A 19,188-nucleotide genomic window follows, 5' to 3' on the forward strand; every position below is an offset into this window, starting at 1 on the left:
GACATTTACTAGTTGTGTGACCCTGGGCAAGTCACTTAACCCTCACTGCCCCGCAAAAAAAAAATACTAAAAATTGTCTTTACATGTAATTGGAAAAAATACTATCAATAGGAGAAAAAAATTAATTAGCATTTGGCTTCCTTTTTTCCTTTTTTTTCCTTTTTTCCTTTTCATTTCATTTCCTTTTACATTGTAATATTACATATTTCATCCTTTGGTTTCTGCTTCATTCCCCCTTACTCTGTTTCTACATGTCTTCCCAGGTTTCTCCAAAATCCTCTTGTTCCCCATTTCTTACAGCCCAGTAATGTTCTATTATATTCATACACCAGGATTTATCCAGGCTTTCCCCAATCAATAGGTACCCACTTTATTGCCACTTCTTGCTACCCCAGAAAGCAAGCATTTCTGTGACAGTTTGGGTACATATTAGGCCTTTGACCTCCCGAGGGGACAGCTGGACAAGTTGCAGTTTCCTTATTCACCAAATGAGGGTGATTGTCCAGGCCTACCTGAGGGTAGCATTGTAACACTAACTAACCTTGTTCATGGATGGGAAAGACTTTGAGACATCATTTAGATGTATGACCTTCTAGAGAGGTCTGTCTCTCTCTGAACACACACACACACAGACACACACACACGTGCATGCAGATATGTGTGTAAGTGTATGTATATATATGATATAGTATACACATGTGTGTATATACATGTATTGTATGATATATTATAATGTGTTATATGTAAATACAAAGTATGATATATATTATATATGTGCATGCCTATGTTCATAGTAAATACGGGGTAGCTTGGTGGGGAGGGCACCAGTGCTTGGGAACAAGGGCTCAGGGAAGGCCTTGATATAGAAGTTGGTGCCTGAGCTGAGGGTTTGGATTTTTTTAGTGAGGCAGTTGGGGTTAAGTGACTGGCCCAGGGTCACACAGCCAGTAAGTGTTCAGTGTCTGAGGCTGGATTTGAACTCAGGTCCTCCTGACTCCAGGGCCGGTGCTCTATCCACTGCGCTAGCCAGCTGCCCCCTGAGCTGAGTTTTGAAGGAAAACTAGAGATTGAACAAAGAGAGGACAAGGAAGGAGGGTGTTCTAGGTATGAAGGATGGCCATGGCAAAGACGTGGAGATGGTTGATGGAGTGCTGTGTGAACAGCAAGAATGCCACTTTGGCTGGATCACCAAGGGCAGTGAGGGAGATAGTGTTCAATAAAGCTGGGAAGTTAGGAAGGGGCCAAGTCGTGAAGGGGTTTTGATGCCAAAGAGAAGAGTTTATTAGAGGCTGGGTAATGCTGAGCTTTGAACTGGAGGGATAACGGTGCCCTTGATGGTAATAGGAAGTTTGGGAGAGAGATAGGTTTGGGTAGAAAGCGAACTCTGTTTTGAACGTGTTGACCCTTTTTTTTGGGGGGGGGATGATCTCAAAGGTCCCTTTCAGCTCTAAATCCTATAATGCTGTGATCATAAAGGGATTCTTAATGAAGTGCCTGGGCTTTGACCTACTTGCTGAGACAAAGATTCAAGAGAGAAGAAATTTGGAATAAAATGAAAAGCTGGATGAAGGAGCAGGGCAGTAGATATGTAACTAGGGTGGGACAACTGGGGTTTTTTCCTGGGGTAATAAATTTACATGGTGCTGACAGCACTTACAGTCCTTTAGGAGCAAAGAAACTACAGGGATAATCCCAGAGTTAGCAGGAATAATTAGATAAAACAGGAAGCTATCAAATTGTGGGCCGTGTCCTTCATCTCCTCCACCCCAGCTCAACTTTCCCTGAGAACAGTTTGCCATACTGAAAACAATTCTGAGGGGCAGAACTAATAGTGAGGTTTAAGTGATGGCCTTTAAGGAAATGTCTTGTAGGTCAGTGCTGTTTACAAGTCAGATTCACTCTATCTCCCGCTATATCTGATAGTCAGAGGACCGAGGGAAGTGGTTTTAGCCCACATCCAGCACCAATGATTCAGATGGTGCTTCCTGTTTGTTTTTGGAAGGTTTATGTTCATGATCTTCTGAAAAATGGCCTCAGTTCACAAAATGGTGGAATGTCTGATCTGGGAGAGACAGAACAGGGAATGTCAGAACTGGAAGAGACCTTAGAAAATAGATGTTCAACCTGAGGGATGAGGAGGCATAGAGAATATCAGAGCTGGGAGGAGCCTTAGAACAGGGAGTGTCAGAGCTGGGAGAGGCCTTGGAACAGGGAGTATCAGAGCTGGGAGAGGCCTTAGAACAGGGGATGTCAGAGCTGGGAGAGGCCTTAGAACAGGGGATGTCAGGGCTGGGAGGGGACTTAGAACAGAGAATGTCAGAGCTGGGAGAGGCCTTGGAACAGGGAGTATCAGAGCTGGGAGAGGCCTTAGAACAGGGGATGTCAGAGCTGGGAAAGGCCTTAGAACAGGGGATGTCAGAGCTGGGAAAGGCCTTAGAACAGGGGATGTCAGAGCTGGGAAAGGCCTTAGAACAGGGGATGTCAGGGCTGGGAGGGGACTTAGAACACAAAAGGCTAGACCTGGACAGATTCCTCAAAAGCACCTAGTCCAGGGGTTCTTGATCCAGAGTCAACGAATTTGTGTTTTTTAAAAAATATTTTGATAATAGTTTCTCAATAGAATTGGTTTCCTTTGCAATCCTGTGTATTTTGTTTCATGTATTTAAAAACTTGATTCTGAGAAAGGTGTAAAGGGGCCCATGACACAGAAAGGGTAAAGAGGCTTGCTCTATACCACCTCCTTTATTTGATAGAGGGGGAAACTGAGTCCCAGAAAAGGGAAGTGACTTGGCCAAGATCCCAGGACCTCCATCCATCCCTCCATCCATCCCTCCATCCATCCCTCCTTTGTTCCAGACAGTGGTTCTCCTACCTCTTGGGCCCCCTTTTTCCCGACATGGGAGTGTCTGTCTCTCCACATCAGCCAAGAAGAGAGAAAAATCCAATTTGAGCAGAGTCTGGGCTCTGCTCTGTCAGCAGAGTTCCCTGTGACTGCAAGAGCTATGCTGACTATTTCCTGTTCTAATCCCAGGAGAGACAGATTGGAAAGGCCAGTTGTGTCTTATTTTTGTTTCAGTGGTCGCAGAGCTGAGACCCTCTGATTGGGCACGGACGGACTGGGGTGGGGGTGGGGTGGGGGCATGGGGGAGTTCCAGGAGGATGGGGGAGCCAGTGGGGCTGGGGGAGTGGAGGTAGAATTGTTATTTGGGGGCGTGGGGGGTGAGGCCTGGTTGCTAGGCTGAACAAACAATTGTGACTCATATGTTGGCTCGGACCGCGGCAGGGCTGGCCCTCTGCAAAGTGGTGAGATCAGCAGAGTGCAGCTTTGGCATCTTCTCCCCCAGCCCGTGCCCGCTCCCTGGCCCTGCTCCCCTAACTTTTCCTCCCCAGCCTCCACGGAGTGGCACAGGAGTCCTTAACCTGGGGACCAGGAGCTCCATGGGTAAATTTCAGGGGTCTGTGAACTTGGATTTGAGAAAAGTTCCGTCTTGATTTGCACCAACCTCTAACTCAAACTGAGCGTTTTCTTCATTCTTTTAAAAACAAGATTCTGCAAAGGGGTCCACAGGCTTCACCAGACTGACTGCCCAAGGGATGCAGGACACAGGAAGGTGAGGAACCCCCTGTCTGGTGGACAGGCCACTCCTGGGACTAAAGTCTAAGAAGCCTCAGGGTCTGAAGCCATATGCCCTTGGGCAAGGGATTGGATCACCGGATTAGAACTGGAACCAGGGACCTTGTAGGACAGAGTCCAGCAGCCCTATTATATGGATTAGGAAAACTGAAGCCCAGAAAGGAGCCCATGGCCAGGGAAACTGAGTCAGGATTCAAACCCGGTTCTTCTGACACCAGGACCAGCGTTCTATCCATGACTCCCCTTCCCTTTTCTGGGTCTGTTTCCATTTCTGTAAAATGAGAGGGTTGAAGGGGCAGCTAGGTGGTGCAGTAGTTAAAGCACCAGCCCTGGATTCAGGAGGACCTGAGTTCAAATATGGCCTCAGACACTTGACACTTACTAGCTGTGTGACCCTGGGCAAGTCACTTAACCCTCATTGCCCTGCCCAAAAAAGAAAAAAAGAAAAGAAAATGAGGGGGTTGGAACAGATGATCTCCAAGGGTCCCTTTCATTTCTGACTCCCATGATTTGTGTTTTGGACTTTTTAAAAACACGTTTTTGACTCAGTGCCTCAGTTTCCTCCCCTGTAAAACACAGATTATGATTTGTGTGTTGTCCATATTGCAGAATCAAGGAGAGCATGTGGGAGAAAAAATTTTGTAAAGTATAAAATTCACACAATAATAGCTGGCAGGTCACATGGTACCAAAGAATGTGAGCAAATACCAAGGGCCTGGGTTCAAATCCTGACTCTGCTGTGTCTTCCCATGTGATCTGAACCAACTCTATATTTCATCTCTCTATGCCTCAGTTTCCTTATCTGTAAAATGAGGGTGTTGGATCAGTTGGACTAAGGTTCCTTCCAGCTCTAATCCCAAATTCAGGAGCTTAATAGTAATAATATTAATGTATTGCATTCCAGTACAATTAATTACATCGATTAATATAATTGATTACATTAATAAAATTGCTTCAATGAACATAATCAATAGAATTGATTATATTGATACAATTAGTTCTATCAATTAAGATAATACAATTGACTACATTGTTAATATAATTAACAAAATAAACTTAATTACAGTAATTAGTATATTAATAGTTTTTGTATAACTTCTTCACCTTACAGAGGCCTTAAGTGGGGAAGCGACTTGTCTAAGGTTGGAAGGCCAATCAGGAATAGAGTTGGGATTCAAATCCAGACCTCTTGACTCCCGGTCTGGTGTTCTGTGTACATACTGCTCCGTTCCCACAGGGCCTTGCTCCAGGCAGGCTGTCAGTGACATAAATCCTCAGCAATTCCTGCTGAAGCTTCTAACTCCTCCTGGAGGGCTTATCTTTTCCTGAGGAATCTTGGGCTCTGAAAAGCCTTCCCCAGCCAAAGGAATGAATCTCAATGAGTGGAATTTCAGGCCCTGTGAGAGGCAGTGGGGAAGATCTTTGGGGAGAGAGGCCACTGAATGAGATATTTGTAAAGCACTTAGATGTTGCCTGGAATGTAGTAAGCACTTGATAAATTCTTGTTCCCCTTGTTCTCCTTCCTTCCAATCACAATGCATGGGATGGTCATGCTATTGATGTGTCATGACACCCCTCTTCCCCCCCGCCAAAACTGGGGAAGGGGGAGGGACTTCTGAGGAAGACCTTTCCCTGTTGGCCATCCTTTAGGCAGCATTGTACTGTGGGAAAAGCCCTGGATCTGGAGTCAAAGGATGTGGGTTCAAATCTCAGCTTGGACACTTACTACCTCTGGGGTTTTGGCAAATCACTTGGCTCCTCTGCTCCTCAGACTCCTTTGTAAAAATGCACAGGTCTGGGGGCAGCTAGGTGGCTCAGTGGATAAAGCACCGGCCCTGGATTCAGGAGGACCTGAGTTCAAATTCGGCCTCAGACACTTGACACTTACTAGCTGTGTGACCCTGGGCAAGTCACTTAACCCCCTTTGCCCCACAAAAAAAACAAACAAGCAAAAAAATGCACAGGTTGGATGAGGTCCCTCCAAGGTCCAGATCACAATAGTACAGCTATGCATCTCAGGCAGGGTCCAGATGGCTAAGAGACACGGCATGAAATACAGCCCAGGAAACCAGAAATGCCATTGGCTTGCCCAGGGTCACCCACCTTCAAGGTAGGATTTTTTTTTTTTTTTTTGCGGGGCAATGGGGGTTAAGTGACTTGCCTAGGGTCACACAGCTAGTAAGTGTCAAGTGTCGGAGGCCAGATTTGAACTCAGGTCCTCCTGAATCCAGGGCCGGTGCTTTAATCCACTGCGCCACCTAGCTGCCCCCCTTCAAAGTAGGATTTGAATCCAGGTCTTCCTCCTTCCAAGTCTAACTCTAGCCACTACTCTGGGAGTTCAGAGATTGAGGCTGAACCTGGGGCTTAGTTTCCTCCTCCAGTTTCTGAGCTCTTAGCTCACCCTAAAATACCACCCTCGGCTGATTTACGGCATCTTCTCTCTTACCTAGAAAAGGGAAGCACAACCCATTCCCTGCCTCCCTCCAACTTCCCAGCCTTCTGTCAACAGGGTCAGAGTTTGTACTGGGGGGGGGGGGGTGTTCCTTGGGAGCCCTGGCTGGGCCAGGGAGAGACTAATCATTGACTTGTAGAAGCCAGATCAGTGTGAGCACAGAAAGAATATGGAGTGGAGGGACTGCTGAAAGGGGGTGGGGGGGCTCTCCAACAGGAGGAGAGGCTCAGGGGTGGGGGAGACTGGCCTGTCACCCAGCAGGAGGACGGTGACTAGGGTAGCAAGGGAAGAGGCTGTGACCCAGAGGCCAGAAATGGGCATGGCCCTGAAGGCCCTTTTTTGGGTTTTTTTTGGTGAGGCAGTTGGGGTTAAGTGACTTGCCCAGGGTCACAAAGCTAGTAAGTGTTAAGTGTTTGAGGCTGGATTTGAACTCAGGTCCTCCTGACTCCAGGGCCAGTGCTCTATGCACTGTGCCACCTAGTTGCCCCCCCCCAAGGCCCTTTCTGATGCACATAGCAAAGCAAGATTCTCCCCTCTCCTCCTTCCCCAGAGCCTGGCTATTTTGTATGAGCCCCTGAGAAGGGATATGGTGATGACCAATCCAAAGCATTTAGGAAATGCCCATCCTGCGCCAGGCACTGCGCTTGGATCTGTGCCTCTGGAGAGGGCCCATAATGGGCAATCCCTGGGTCCCTGAGTGGGAGTGGGGGGACGATTCTTTCAAAGGCCTTATTTTTCACTGAGAGCAGAGCTCTCTCTCACGGGATATCTGACATCATCTCCAAAGCGTTGGAAATCTAAACAGCGCACTGTCCACAGAGATTTCTTGGCCAAGGAAAGACGTTAAGTCTAGCTTGATGTCACAGTTGAAACATGGAGTGAGCTCAACAGAGAAGATCCCTTTGAAATTCCACAGAATCACAGGATTTCAGAGTTGGAAGGGTATTGACCATGGGGCTCCACCCATACCTGAAAGTCCCTCTTCACTAAAACCCAACTTGGAAATGGGCATTCAGCTTGAAGACCAGTAATGGGGAGCACATCACCTATTGAGACAGTCTATATTACTTCTGGTCAGCTCTTATTGTTGGGAAGATTTGTCTGATGTCATTCTGACCCTTATATGCAGTTGAACTTCTATAATGATTAATCTCAACTAAATAAACAAATAAGTGAATGAATGAATGAAAAATAAGTGAATGAATAAATAAAATAAAAATATATATTTAATATAAATATATTTGTATACCATATAATATATAATTATACAATATATTTTGTTATATATAATACAAATATAAAAATATTTTATATAATTATATATATATCTCACAAGTATTTCCCACATGCAAGGCAGCATGAGTAGAAACTAGCATTGGCCTTAGAAGACCTGGGGCCCCCGGGGCAGCATAGACACAGCTAACCCCAAACTCTCCAACACTACAAGGGCCAGAGGGGCTGCTATCTATACTGGTACAAGACAGAACCTCCCTCACAAAGTTGTTGGAGATCACATGCAGAAATCCCTTTCCAAACTGTGATGTGCAGTATCCTGAATAATAATAATAGTAGCAGCAGAGTTGGGCCTTGCGTTTCAAATCCTCTGATTCCAAAAACAGTGCTTCTCCAAGGGCACCAAGTCCCAGCCTTTGGCATACCACCCTACAACGGGGAGTCTATCTTTCCCTTAGAAAGTCGTCTCAGTTTCAGGGTTGCCTGGGGCATAGATGCCCTTGGCTGTGAAGCCCATTTCCTGCTTGATGGACTGATGCCCCCAAGTGGCCAAACAGAATGGTGCCCAGCATGAAGCCTCTCCCGGATGCTGGGGATGCCTGTCCCATCCTGGCCCCCTCGTGCCATGGATGGTGTGAGTGATTCCCTGCTCTTGAGACAAAACACTTGCCACCACCCCCAAGACTTGCAAGTAAAAATTGTCAAGATCTGTCTAGCCTTCCTCTAGGAGCCCAGCCTGAGACAGTCGTGTTTGAAGCAAGGATCTATCTTACCTGACTTGGTTTTCTTCTGAATCCTGGGCAGGGACCAGTAGAGCCAGGAAGGGCACTGAGAAGGGGCTTCTGAGGCACGTGGTGGGGGGGAGGAGGGGGACTGAATGTTTTCCAGAGTGACGTTTCCTTCCTCACCAGTGACACCAGGGGAGCCAGCTGGGCAGGACTTTGTCTTAGCTTCACTCCTCCTCTGGTTAGTAAAAACACCCCATTTTGGAAGCAAATCTAAAACTATCGGGGGCTGCGTGGGAGTATCTTTCCCCCTATAAACCTAGGATTTTTCCACAGGGTCTTAAGAATCATTAAAGGGGACTTGTGAATCTTCTTCCTGAGTTCCTGGGAATAAAGGCTCCACATGCTGTGATTTGAAAAGATTCTGCTAACTCAGGAAGATACCCTGGGAAATTTTTTAAGGGGGAGAGGACTCCCCCCCTCCCCCCACCTGTGCCTCCCGCCATGCCTTTGTGAGGCTGTTTGGGCCAAGCTCAGTAGTATGTGGTGTAAGGTGTCAGTTCTTTTTTTGTGTGGGGCAATGAGGGTTAAGTGATTTGCCCAGGGTCACACAATAGTAAGTGTCAAGTGTCCAAGTTCACATTTGAACTCAGGTCCTTCAGAATCGAGGGCCAGTGCTTTATCCACAGCGCCACCTAGCTGCCCCCAAGGTGTCAGTTCTGAAATGGTCCTGAGCATTTCAAAACAACATGCACAGAGAAAAAAAACAATCCCCATTGTGTCTTGTTCTTTGTTATACCAATCAAACATCTATTAAATGCCTACTGTGTATGTGCCAGGACCTGAAAATACAAGGAGCGTCCCCTGCCCAGTGACTGCATCAAGGTGGCTAGGGACCTTTGTGGGGAGGGGGGCTGGGGGTGAGTGACCGGAGAGACAGAGCCGATTGCGGAAAGATGGATTCTTACAGGCGTTTTATTATATCATATGTGCACATATAGATATAGATATAGATATAGATAGATCTGTTCTATGTACAATAATGGTTCTCTCAAATATTTATACCAAGGAAATGTGTAATAGCAGCTCTTTTCCCCAAACCTAACTCGGGTGAAATTAAGTGCTAAGTGCACGTCACCCCTTCAGATGAAAGCACTTTGGGGTTCCATTCTGTGTCTCATCTTGGGAACAGACAAGGTCACGCTGGTCACACAATTCACAACATCCAGAACTAAGCAGAGGCAGAGGTCATGGGCTGTGCATTTCATGTGGATGGATCAGAACTTCCAGGAGAACAGGAGGACATTGTGCGCCATTATCACATGGCTCTTTTATTGGGGGACAAGAGCTTCCTAATCTCTAGGGTGAGATTGACTGAACTGGGAGGGGGGATTGGACGGCCTGGCCTGGCCAGCCCACAGGCCGCAGCGGGAGGAGTGCCAGGCCCCAGTCACTTCTCCTTGGGCTCCTCTTTCTTAGCGGTGTCCTGCTTCAGCTTGTAGTCGGCCAGGGCAGCCTTGATCGCATCTTCCGCAAGCACTAAGGACGGAAGAAAGGAGGGGAGGGAGAGAAGGAAGGGAGGGAGAAAGGAAGGTAGGAGGGAGGCAGGAAGGAGGGGAGGGAGAAAAGGGAGGAAGGGAAGGAGGGAGGGAGAGAGGGAGGAAGGAAGGAAGGAGGAGAAGGGTGACATTTTGAAACAATCAGAAGCCTGAGCAAACGTCTCACTACAGGACTCTAAAAGACACCAAAGGGCTGGGTGTTGAGGGGTCACCCAGCAGAGAGGCACCTGCAGCATCATTATTACCTCGTTGGCCCCACCTGAGTCTGGGTCAGTCTCCTAAGAGATCCCCAGAGGCCCCCGGCCCAGCTCATTGCTTTGACGTTCAGGGTCCCCCCCACGCGGCTCGTGCGTGTGTGAAGCTGCCTTGCTCTGCTCCCCGGCCAGTCGGCAGTGAAGCAGACACCTCTGTCTAGAAGGCAGCAGTTAACAGGACGAATGGCTCAGCAGCATTAACGTTCTCTGGCCTCCATAAAAGGTTTTCATCCTTCCCAAGGCCCAGGCCTTCCCTTGGCTTTGTCAAGGACCCTTCACACTCTTACAAAGAGCGGAACCAGGATCCCGGCGTCCGATGAAGAGCCCAGCCTCACTCACACCCAGAACTGCCCCGACGTAAAGCGAGAGGAGGGAGGATGGAAGGAGAAGTGCTTTACTACTGGGTGAACTGCAAAATCCCACAGACCTGCTTTAAAAAGTGCCTCCTCTGAGGACAGGGAGCATAAGGGAAGGCAGCAGGAACACGGCTGGACTCCCACAGTCCATACATGGAGGCCAGCGCCCTGGAGGGCATCTGGGCAAAGAGTGATGAGAACCAGGCCGTGAGATCGAAGCGCAAGAGCTGACCTGTAAATCTTGTTTAAAGAAGCAATCCTCCAAGCCCAGACTGACGCACCCCTGGGAGGCTGTGACCTCACCAGGCCACATGGGCTGCTCACGGCCTCCCCGTTTTCTCTGGCCTGGCATTTCCTTAAAAGGAGACCGGAAATGGGCCCTTCCCTGGCCCCCACTCTGATAGCCATTGGAGCCTGTGACTCAACCTCCCCACCTAGACCTCTGCCCCTTCTCCCACAGGCACCCACAGAGGCCACGTCACCGTACGTCACACAGGATACGAGGTCAGGGGCATCTCCACCCCAGGTCGTCACTTACTGGAGCAGTGCAGCTTAACGGGAGGGAGGCACAACTCCTTGGCAATGTCGGTATTTTTGATGGTTAAGGCCTCTTCCACCTGGGAGTTGTAAATGAAAAGACACGAGCATCAGTGGCAGCAAAGGCCCTGTCTGTCTCCTGTTAGAGGCCACGTGAGAAATGGGAAGGAAGGAGCACCAGACTTCCCCACAGGCTCCTTTTTTTAATGGATGCATTTTGTTTTTAAATCCACTTCATTTCCAGTCCCCCACTATTCATTCATTCATTCATTCATTCATTCTTTCTTTCTTTCTTTATTTTTATTGAGGCAATTGGAGTTAAGTGACTTGCCCAGGGTCACACAGCTAGTAAGTGTTAAGTGTCTGAGGCCACATTTGAACCCAGGTACTCCTGACTTCAGGGCCGGTGCTCTATCCAGTGTGCTACCTAGCTGCCCCCCCCCACTATTCTTTATAACGAAGGAGTGGGCATGTTTGCTTAGTACCTAAAGAAACAAAGGACTAGCCAGGGATGGTCCTGAAGACAATGAGGGGAGAGGTACAATTTATGAATGTTAAGGGTTCCTGGGATATTTCTTTCCTATTCTCTGCTGGGAGGGGGGGGGAGTGTTTGAATAAACAAAAGTTCCTTGGTCAGCTCTTCCAAGTACAGGTGAAGGAAATCCTATGAATAAGCTGAGCGAGCTTGTGGGAATGCCTGACGGATTGCCCAAAATTCAGCATATTATGAAGAGCCAAAGACATGAGAGCTGGGAGCACGCTTAGAGATGGGGGTTGGGACTGAGTTCTTTCAGTCGTGCCTGGCTCTCCATGACTCCATCTGGGGCTTTCTTGGCAGAGACACAGGAGTAACTTGCCATTTCCTTCTCCAGCTCATCTTACAGATGAGGAAACTAAGGCAGACAGGGTGCTGTGACTTGCCCTAGGTCACACAGCTAGTCAGTGTCTGAGGCTGAATTTGAACTCAGCAAGATGAAGTCTTCCTGCCTCCAGGCCTGGTGCTCTGTGCACTCTGGCGCCACCTAGTGCCCACTCTTAGCAGCCATTTCAATTTCAATTTCAATTTGATATCAGGGAAACTGAGACCCAGAGAGAGGCAGCGACAAAAGTGGTCCAGCCCAGACTCTACCTGGAGTCTTTTGATGTCCTGGTGGGTGAATTTTGCACTCTACCAAGTTGGCTCTCAAATGGAGCCAATCAAGCCAACAACATTAATTATGTGCCAACTGTATACCAGGCCCTGTGAGCGTGAGTTAAAACCAGATGTCAGAATGTGTTCTGTGTACATGAGTGTAAACACATACACATGCACATGCGCACATGCACACACACACAACGTGAGGTTAGGAAAATCCGAGGTCAGGAATCAGCAGCAAGATTCCCCACCTGATTTTAACCAAGTGCAGCATCTCCTAATTTTTCAGGGAGCAGTATACAATTCTCCCAACAGAAGGACTGCCATCCATCCCCCCATTACACAACCCTGGGGGTGGGGTCCCAAATCAGGCTGGTGCTGGGCAGGTGCCGCAGCCAGATAAGAGTCAGGAATGCCCAGGCTAAGGAAAGCCTAGAAGGCTGGCTTGCCCTCGGCCAGGGCCGGGCCATCTCTGATTCTGCCCTCACCTCCGAGAGGATCCAAGGGCCTCTGAGGGCAGTGACTCCATGGGGCACATGCCAGGGCTTAGGCCCGGCTCCTCATTTGTTACAGATGCGATGCCAGGCTGCTGGCTGGTATGGCACATGTTAAATAGATGTGAAGGCTAAATGGAATAGTGTCCCCCCCAAATTCCATCTTCTGATACAAACTCCCAGGAGGGCAGAGCCCTGGGGAGGGAGAGCTCAGCACAGGAAGCCCATCGTGGGCCTTACCGTTTTCCCTTTGATCCACTCAGTGGCCAGGGAGCTCGAAGCGATGGCAGAGCCACAGCCAAAAGTCTTAAATCGGGCGTCCACAATCTTCCCTTTTTCATCCACTTGGATCTAGAACAATAAAACCAGTCTGGGCCCCTTGCACCACATCTCAGGGGCCATGTCCCTGGGCACCCTGGGGCCTGTTGGGGCGTGCTCATCTTGCTTCTGCTATTTTAGGCATTAAATGACAGGCTCAATTTCATCCCAAAGGGACGTCTGAGAGGTCACTGGCCAATGCAGACAGGCCCGCCTGAGCAGGCTCCTTCCCTGCCCGGTTCTGTTCCCCTCTGGAAGCCCCTAGGCAGGCTCCAAAGGCCAGGAGGCTGGACCGCTCAGCCAGGGCTCCGGTTTCAGGTTACGGCTTTTCTTGTGTCTTGAGGCCTGTTCAAAGGTTCTCTGCCAACTTGTTTCTGTACTGCAAGATAAGGGGGAAACCTCTGGCAGGCAGACAAGAAGCTTCCCTCCTCCTCATGAGGCAACTGTTGACCAAGCTCAACTCAAAAACAACCAAGTGAGACAGGGATGAGGTCACCAGCCACAAGGGGAGGGATGTCCCAACTCTGAAGATTTCATCCTCACCCAGAATGGCTCAATTAGAATTCATTTATCCAAACAAAAAAATATTAAACACCAACTGTGTTTAACATACCTAATCGTTAACATTAGGCTCACAGGGCCCTAGCTTCCAGGGGTCATTTTGTTTAATACCCCCCCTCCCGCCCCAATCAGGGTCACCCCTCACCCTCTGCTAATTAACTCAGGGAGTTCATGGAGTTAGAGAAAGCAGAATCGTAGCTGAAAAGACACAGGAAGAATGGAATCTGACTTCCTGGGAGAGATAAAGGCAGCTCTTACCTGTAACTTCATAACATCTCCACAAGCTGGTGCCCCTACCAATCCAGTGCCGACGTTTTTGGATTTCTTGTCAAGGGACCCTACATTTCTGGGATTCTCGTAATGGTCAACTACCTGAAATGAGAGAATTGTAGAACAAGCATAAATGGCCTACCTGGAAAGAAGAATCTCCTCCCCTCGTAGGGAGAGGAGGAACCTGGGCCTGCATAAAATGCTGCTGCCTGTCACTTTGGGCCATGCCATGAAGCCACCTCCCCATGAGGCATCCCCCCTCTCCCCAACCAAGCAGCAACTTCTTTGTCTCTGGTCTCATCAAGATGGACGGGGTTCAGCCCACCCAGCTGGTCGCAAAGATCCATGGGATTCTCAGCCCCTCCTGACACCCTCACAGCCCAAGGGCGACTCCACTACTTGCATTCTGTCTGATTCGCTGCTGGCCATAGGGACAAGGTCTGGAAACTTGACTTCGTTGGTCTAGGGAACTCCCACGTGTGCAAACTCTCTCTACCGAAGAAGGCTGGCACCTTCTCTGCAACCCTTAGGCTTGCCTAAAGCAGTGGGGTCAAACTCAAGTAGAAATGGGGCTGGGCCACAGAAATGTTAATTTTAAAATGTACTATTGGGGCGGCTAGGTGGCGCAGTGGATAGAGCACCGGCCCTGGAGTCAGGAGGACCTGAGTTTAAATCTCACCTCAGACACTTAACACTTACTAGCTGTGTGACCCTGGGCAAGTCACTTAACCCCAACTGCCTCACTTAAAAAAAAAAAGTACTATTATCCATTTTATTGTATTTTAATTGATTTTGTTCAATAGGCCCCTGTTTGACACCCCTGGCCTGAGGCACTGAGAAGCTGGGTGTCCTACCCTGCAGACTTCCAGGCTGCACCTCTCAGGGGCCCCCAAATGGGATGGAGGACACAGCCAATGGCACAAGAAGTGAGGGAAGCTGGCTGGTCACTGAGAAGACCCCTCAGTGAAGAGTTTAAGGAAATGAAATCACAGGAGATCAGGAGACATGGGGATTACCCATGCTGCTGACATCCCAGATGTAGAAAAAGGAAATATCTTGGGTGCTTCACACCTGAAACAGGAAGTCAGCCGAGGCCACTCCCAATCCACCTTGGCTGGCAAAGAATTTGGAGGCACCAGCCCTGTTATCTGCTCTGGCTCCAACAGGGGCCCACAAGGTGAACCTACCGGCACTGTGAGAACCCCCAAATAAGAACAGGGCCCTGCGGCTGGGCCCCAGCCCTACTGTCCACTGTACCCACAGTCATGCCTGGGAGCGGGCCTGGTGAGGGCACTCTGGCCCATGGGGACAATCCCTGGGTGTCACAGCTCATTTCAGAGCAGAGCCAACTGCCCAGCCCGGCCAGTCTTTGTGTCCCCAAGTTAGCTCAGAACGACTTCCGGGTGTTCCCCAAGGAGGGCAGACTCTGCCCCCCACCCCAAGAACAGAGATTTGCTGTTAGGGGCCCTCAGGAAGATGTCTGCCCACGTCCATCAGTCCTTCTGGTCCTGGCAGCTCTTTCCAAAGAGAAGATCCCACTGAGTTATGGGCAGTGGGCACACTGTGAGACTGAAGGGAGAATCTGCTCTGCTCAGTCTGGCCTACTCTGCCCAGCTTCTAGCCTTGTTGGACTCCCAGGCTGGGGACAGCCCAGAGGATGAGGAACCTCCCTGAGCACAGACTGCCTACGGTCTCCAGGTCAACAAGAGCACCCTGGGGCTGGGGTGTGGGGGAGTTAACCCCCAGGCTCACAGACCCCATTCCTCCACCCCCTTCTTCTGAGGCAGGAGAGGCAAGGCTGAGGTTGCTTTATCATCTTCCAGCCAAGGCTCCAATGGGCCCACTAAGCAGATTTCCAGGCCTTGTTGGGAATCTGTCATGACATATCCCACGTGGCCAGAGAGTGGACACCCGTGGGTCAGATGTGGAATAGGTCATGACATAACCCACGTGACTGGGGAGTGGACGCCCCGTGGGTCACATGTGGAATCAGTCATGATATCTCTCATGTGGCTATCCCACATGGCCAGGGAGTAGACACCCCGTGGGTCCTGTGTGGAATTGGTCAGGACATATGCCACGTGACTGGGAAGGTCCAATGAGATCAGAGTGGTCAGAAGCTTCTGAAACCATAACATGCTGCATCAGTGCTCACTAACCCTCATGAAGCTGTGAGAACTACTAGATGGGGCCTTAGGGGGTGTCATCGGGGCCCACCTCCAAATATCAGACACTCTGGTTTCACAAGCTACAATTCATTTCCTTAAGAAATACCAAAAGGTCGGGGGCAGCTAAGTGGTGCAGTAGATAAAGCACTGGCCCTGGATTCAGGAATACCTGAGTTCAAATCTGGCCTCAGACACTTGACACTTACTAGCTGTATAACCCTGGGCAAGTCACTTAACCCCCATTGCCCTGCAAAAAACAAAACAAAAAGAAATACCAAATGGCCGGGGGCAGCTAAGTGGTGCAGTAGATAAAGCACCAGCCCTGGATTTGGGAGGACCTGAGTTCAAATCCAACCTCAGACAGTTGACACTTACTAGCTGTGTGACCCTGGACAAGTCACTTAACCCCCATTGCCCCGCCCACCAAAAATTTAAAAAGCATCATAAGAAAGACCGAAAGGACCTTAAGGCAGGGCTTGAAGCAGAGCTGCAGCTCCCCGGGTGCAGACATCGCTGGGCTCCCGACCGTCTCCAGCGAAGGAGCCCACACAAGGAGGACGGGGATCTGCCCTGCCTGCTCGGGGCTGGTCAGTGAGTCCTGGGGCCCTGGTGTGGCCCCCTGTTCTCCTGGCTCCTTGCCTGAAGGTCTCCCCGGCCCCCCAAGCCCAACACAGCAAAGGCCAGTGGACCTGAAGGGGACAGTCAGGAGCTCCGGCTGACAGCACGTGCCCTTCCTCGATGGAGGCTCGGTTTCCTGGCAGTCTGAAATCCCTGGAGACTGGGCCCGGATTCAGCAGCTCTTATCACTGGCCACTGCAGGGCCTTTAAGGCCAAACTGGCCTGTTGGGAGGCGGTCCTGACCCCTCTAGCCCAGGAGGGAACTTAGGGATGATCTGCTCAGAATGCTTCCTGCTGGTAGAGTGGAAAGGAGCCTTGGGACCACGGGGTCTCAGGGCCCCCCGCTTTCTCCCTCTCCCCTCCCCCCCCAGCCAATCCCTGTTTTGGACATCAGGCTTTTCATCTCTAAACAAGGATGATCATTCTGGTCCTGCTGACCTCACAGGGAAGTGCTTCATAAAACTGAACTATCCAAATTCCTCCCTTTCATGGCCCAGAGGTGACCCTGGGCTACAGCAGCAGGTTCTACCAGAGTAGGAAGGCTAGGAGAAGGGGCCCCTGGTCCGAGGGCCAGCCCCGCTAGTGCAAGCCAACACTGATGAAGAGCTATGTGCCAGGCATTGGGCACACAGACTCACAGTGCCCGGGACAAAGGTTACCACAACCTTCACCTGTCTAAGATGATTTCTTAAGGCACAAAGGGCATCGCTATTCGCATTGGGAAAAGGAGGACTGGGGATGTGACGGAACTACAAGTATCTGTTCTGTTTTATGCGGATAAATCCAGACCCTCAAATCAGACAATGATAAAGCTTTCTGATTTAACTGGGGGGAGGGGGGTTAAGTCCGGCCCTGACATTTACTATATGGAAGAACTTGTGTCCCCTCTCTGGCCTCAGTTTCCACTTCTGTGAAATGAGGGGATGGGCTAGATGATCTCCGAGGTGCCCTCTAACTTAAATAGCAGCTGTCCTTAGGGCAGGCAGTTGGTATAATGGTAGATCCAGAGTCAAGAAGACCCTGAGTTCAAATTCTACTTCTGCTTTTTTTGTTGGTTGGTTTTTTTTGGGGGGGAGGGGCCAATTGGGGTTAAGTGACTTGCCCAGGGTCACAAAGCTAGTAGGTGTGAGGTGTCAGGCCGGATTTGCACCACCTAGCTGCCCCCAAATTCGACTTCTGACATTTACTAGCTGGGAGCTGAAGGAACTGGCAATGGTGATTTCAGCTCTGCAAAATGTGGGGGCTGATGTGGATCAGCAGGTCTCAAAGAATGTCTGGAGACCCCTGGAGGCCCCAAAACCCCTTTTCTCGAGGTCTCTGGGGTCAAAACGACTTCTGTAACAGTACCAACCACATGTACCCAGGGGCCAGATAGACTACACCCCACTACAAGAGCCTGAAGAGGCCGCCTGACTAAACTGGGGCTAGAGATGGGCTAGTCTGTGTAAAGCAAGGCCCGGCTTCTGATTCCTTTTGTTTTGGAAAAGTGATTTTCTTCGTCAGCGAGAAACGGCCTCCTTATTTTTAAATGGATGTTGTCTAACAGTATCCATTTTGTCCAACGGCAAACATGGCTATCACCCACATTTAAAACAAACCCGTGGGGCCGCTAGGTGGCGCAGTGTTTAAAGCACTGGCCCTGGATTCAGGAGGAACTGAGATCAAATCCGGCTCAGACACTTGACACTCACTAGCTGTGTGACCCTGGGCAAGTCACTTAACCCTCCTAGCTCCGCAATAAATAAATACTAATAAAAAAATAAAACAAGCTGGACCTCTGCCGGGTCCTCAGGAGCCCAATGGGGCAGAACGGGCCGCCTCTGCGGGAGGGGCCATGAGAGCTTTCCCTTTTCTGAACCCCACCCCGATCCTCTGCGGTCATTAGATGGGGTCCCAAGCCTGGCCGGGCCTCCTGCTGCGCGGAGGACCCCCGCCCCTCCCGGAGGACGATCTTATCTGGCGCAGCTCGGGAATGTCTGTCTCGAGGCCGGCCGCGTGACCCTGGGCGGGTGGCTGACCTCTCCGTTTCGGGGGGAGGGGGCTTCCTCAGCCCAGCCCTTTTCCCTTACGTCAGGCCCAAATCTGCCCCTGGCTCTGGGTAGCAGCGATGCTTCGCCCGGTGCCCAGGCACACAGTAAGCGCTTAATAAATGCCTGTCGCCTCGACTTGACCCGGCTGCGCCCTTGGGGCTGACGCAGTACCGGGGTGCTCGGGATGCTCAGCGGGTACAGGGATCCGCCGGACGCGCACGCGCACTCGTACGCGGCGGGGGAGCAGGCGCGCAGGCGCAGGAGGGGCGCCGCTTCTTTCTAACGGCGTCACCCGGGGTCGGCCAACGTCCCCACTCCCCCGGCCCGGGCGCTCCGCGGCCCCTACCTTCTTGTGGTACAGCCGGGCCGGAGCCGAGAGCTCCCGGAGGGGCGGCCGCCGAGCGCCCAGGCACATCACCGAGGCCGCCCGCCTCAACCCTGCTAATCCGGCTTTCGCCGCCGCTGCTGCCATGTTGTGTCGGAAGGCGGAACCGCTGAGGGGGCGGGGCCGCGGCCGACGATCTGGGGGACGGATCTCAGGCCGAGGGGGCGAGGCCGAGGGGGCGGGGCCTAGGTCGGGCTGGTAGGACCTGAGGCGAAGGGGTGGGGAGAGGGAGGGGGCGGGGCCCAGGACGGCTGGTCTCGGCGGAGAGGGAGGGGCTGGAGCTGGGGCGGAGCGAGGCCGGGAGGAAGGGGAGGGAATGCGGGGCGGAGAAGAAGAGGGGGTGGGGGAAGGATGAAGAGGCGGGGCCTCGGGAGAGGGGGCGGAAGGGGGTGGGGGAATGGAAGGGGAGGGGTGGGATAATTGGGAGGTGGGCGCTTGCGGCCCCGCCCCACCCAGCGC

The 19,188-nt window shown here is 50.9% G+C and overlaps 1 protein-coding gene across 2 annotated transcripts; it reads right to left on the reverse strand.

The window, feature by feature from the left end:
• Positions 1-9,001: 9,001 nt before the first annotated feature.
• ISCU (iron-sulfur cluster assembly enzyme) lies at positions 9,002-18,852 on the reverse strand. 2 transcript variants are annotated; one of them, XM_043977622.1, is made up of 6 exons: positions 18,384-18,540; positions 16,160-16,608; positions 13,517-13,630; positions 12,620-12,730; positions 10,752-10,830; positions 9,002-9,583 (listed from the first exon to the last, which is right to left on the reverse strand). In XM_043977622.1, the coding sequence occupies exons 2-6, from the start codon at positions 16,205-16,207 to the stop codon at positions 9,495-9,497; spliced, it is 441 nt and encodes a 146-aa protein (XP_043833557.1). In that variant the 5' UTR covers positions 16,208-16,608; positions 18,384-18,540; the 3' UTR covers positions 9,002-9,494. The 2 variants fall into 2 exon arrangements, with proteins under 2 accessions (XP_043833557.1, XP_043833556.1); XM_043977621.1 differs by lacking the exons at positions 16,160-16,608; positions 18,384-18,540 and adding an exon at positions 18,691-18,852.
• Between the last annotated feature and the right edge of the window lie 336 nt (positions 18,853-19,188).

The sequence above is a fragment of the Dromiciops gliroides genome, chromosome 1 (genome assembly GCF_019393635.1).
Source record: "Dromiciops gliroides isolate mDroGli1 chromosome 1, mDroGli1.pri, whole genome shotgun sequence".
In the NCBI taxonomy this organism is placed as follows: Eukaryota; Metazoa; Chordata; class Mammalia; order Microbiotheria; family Microbiotheriidae; genus Dromiciops; species Dromiciops gliroides.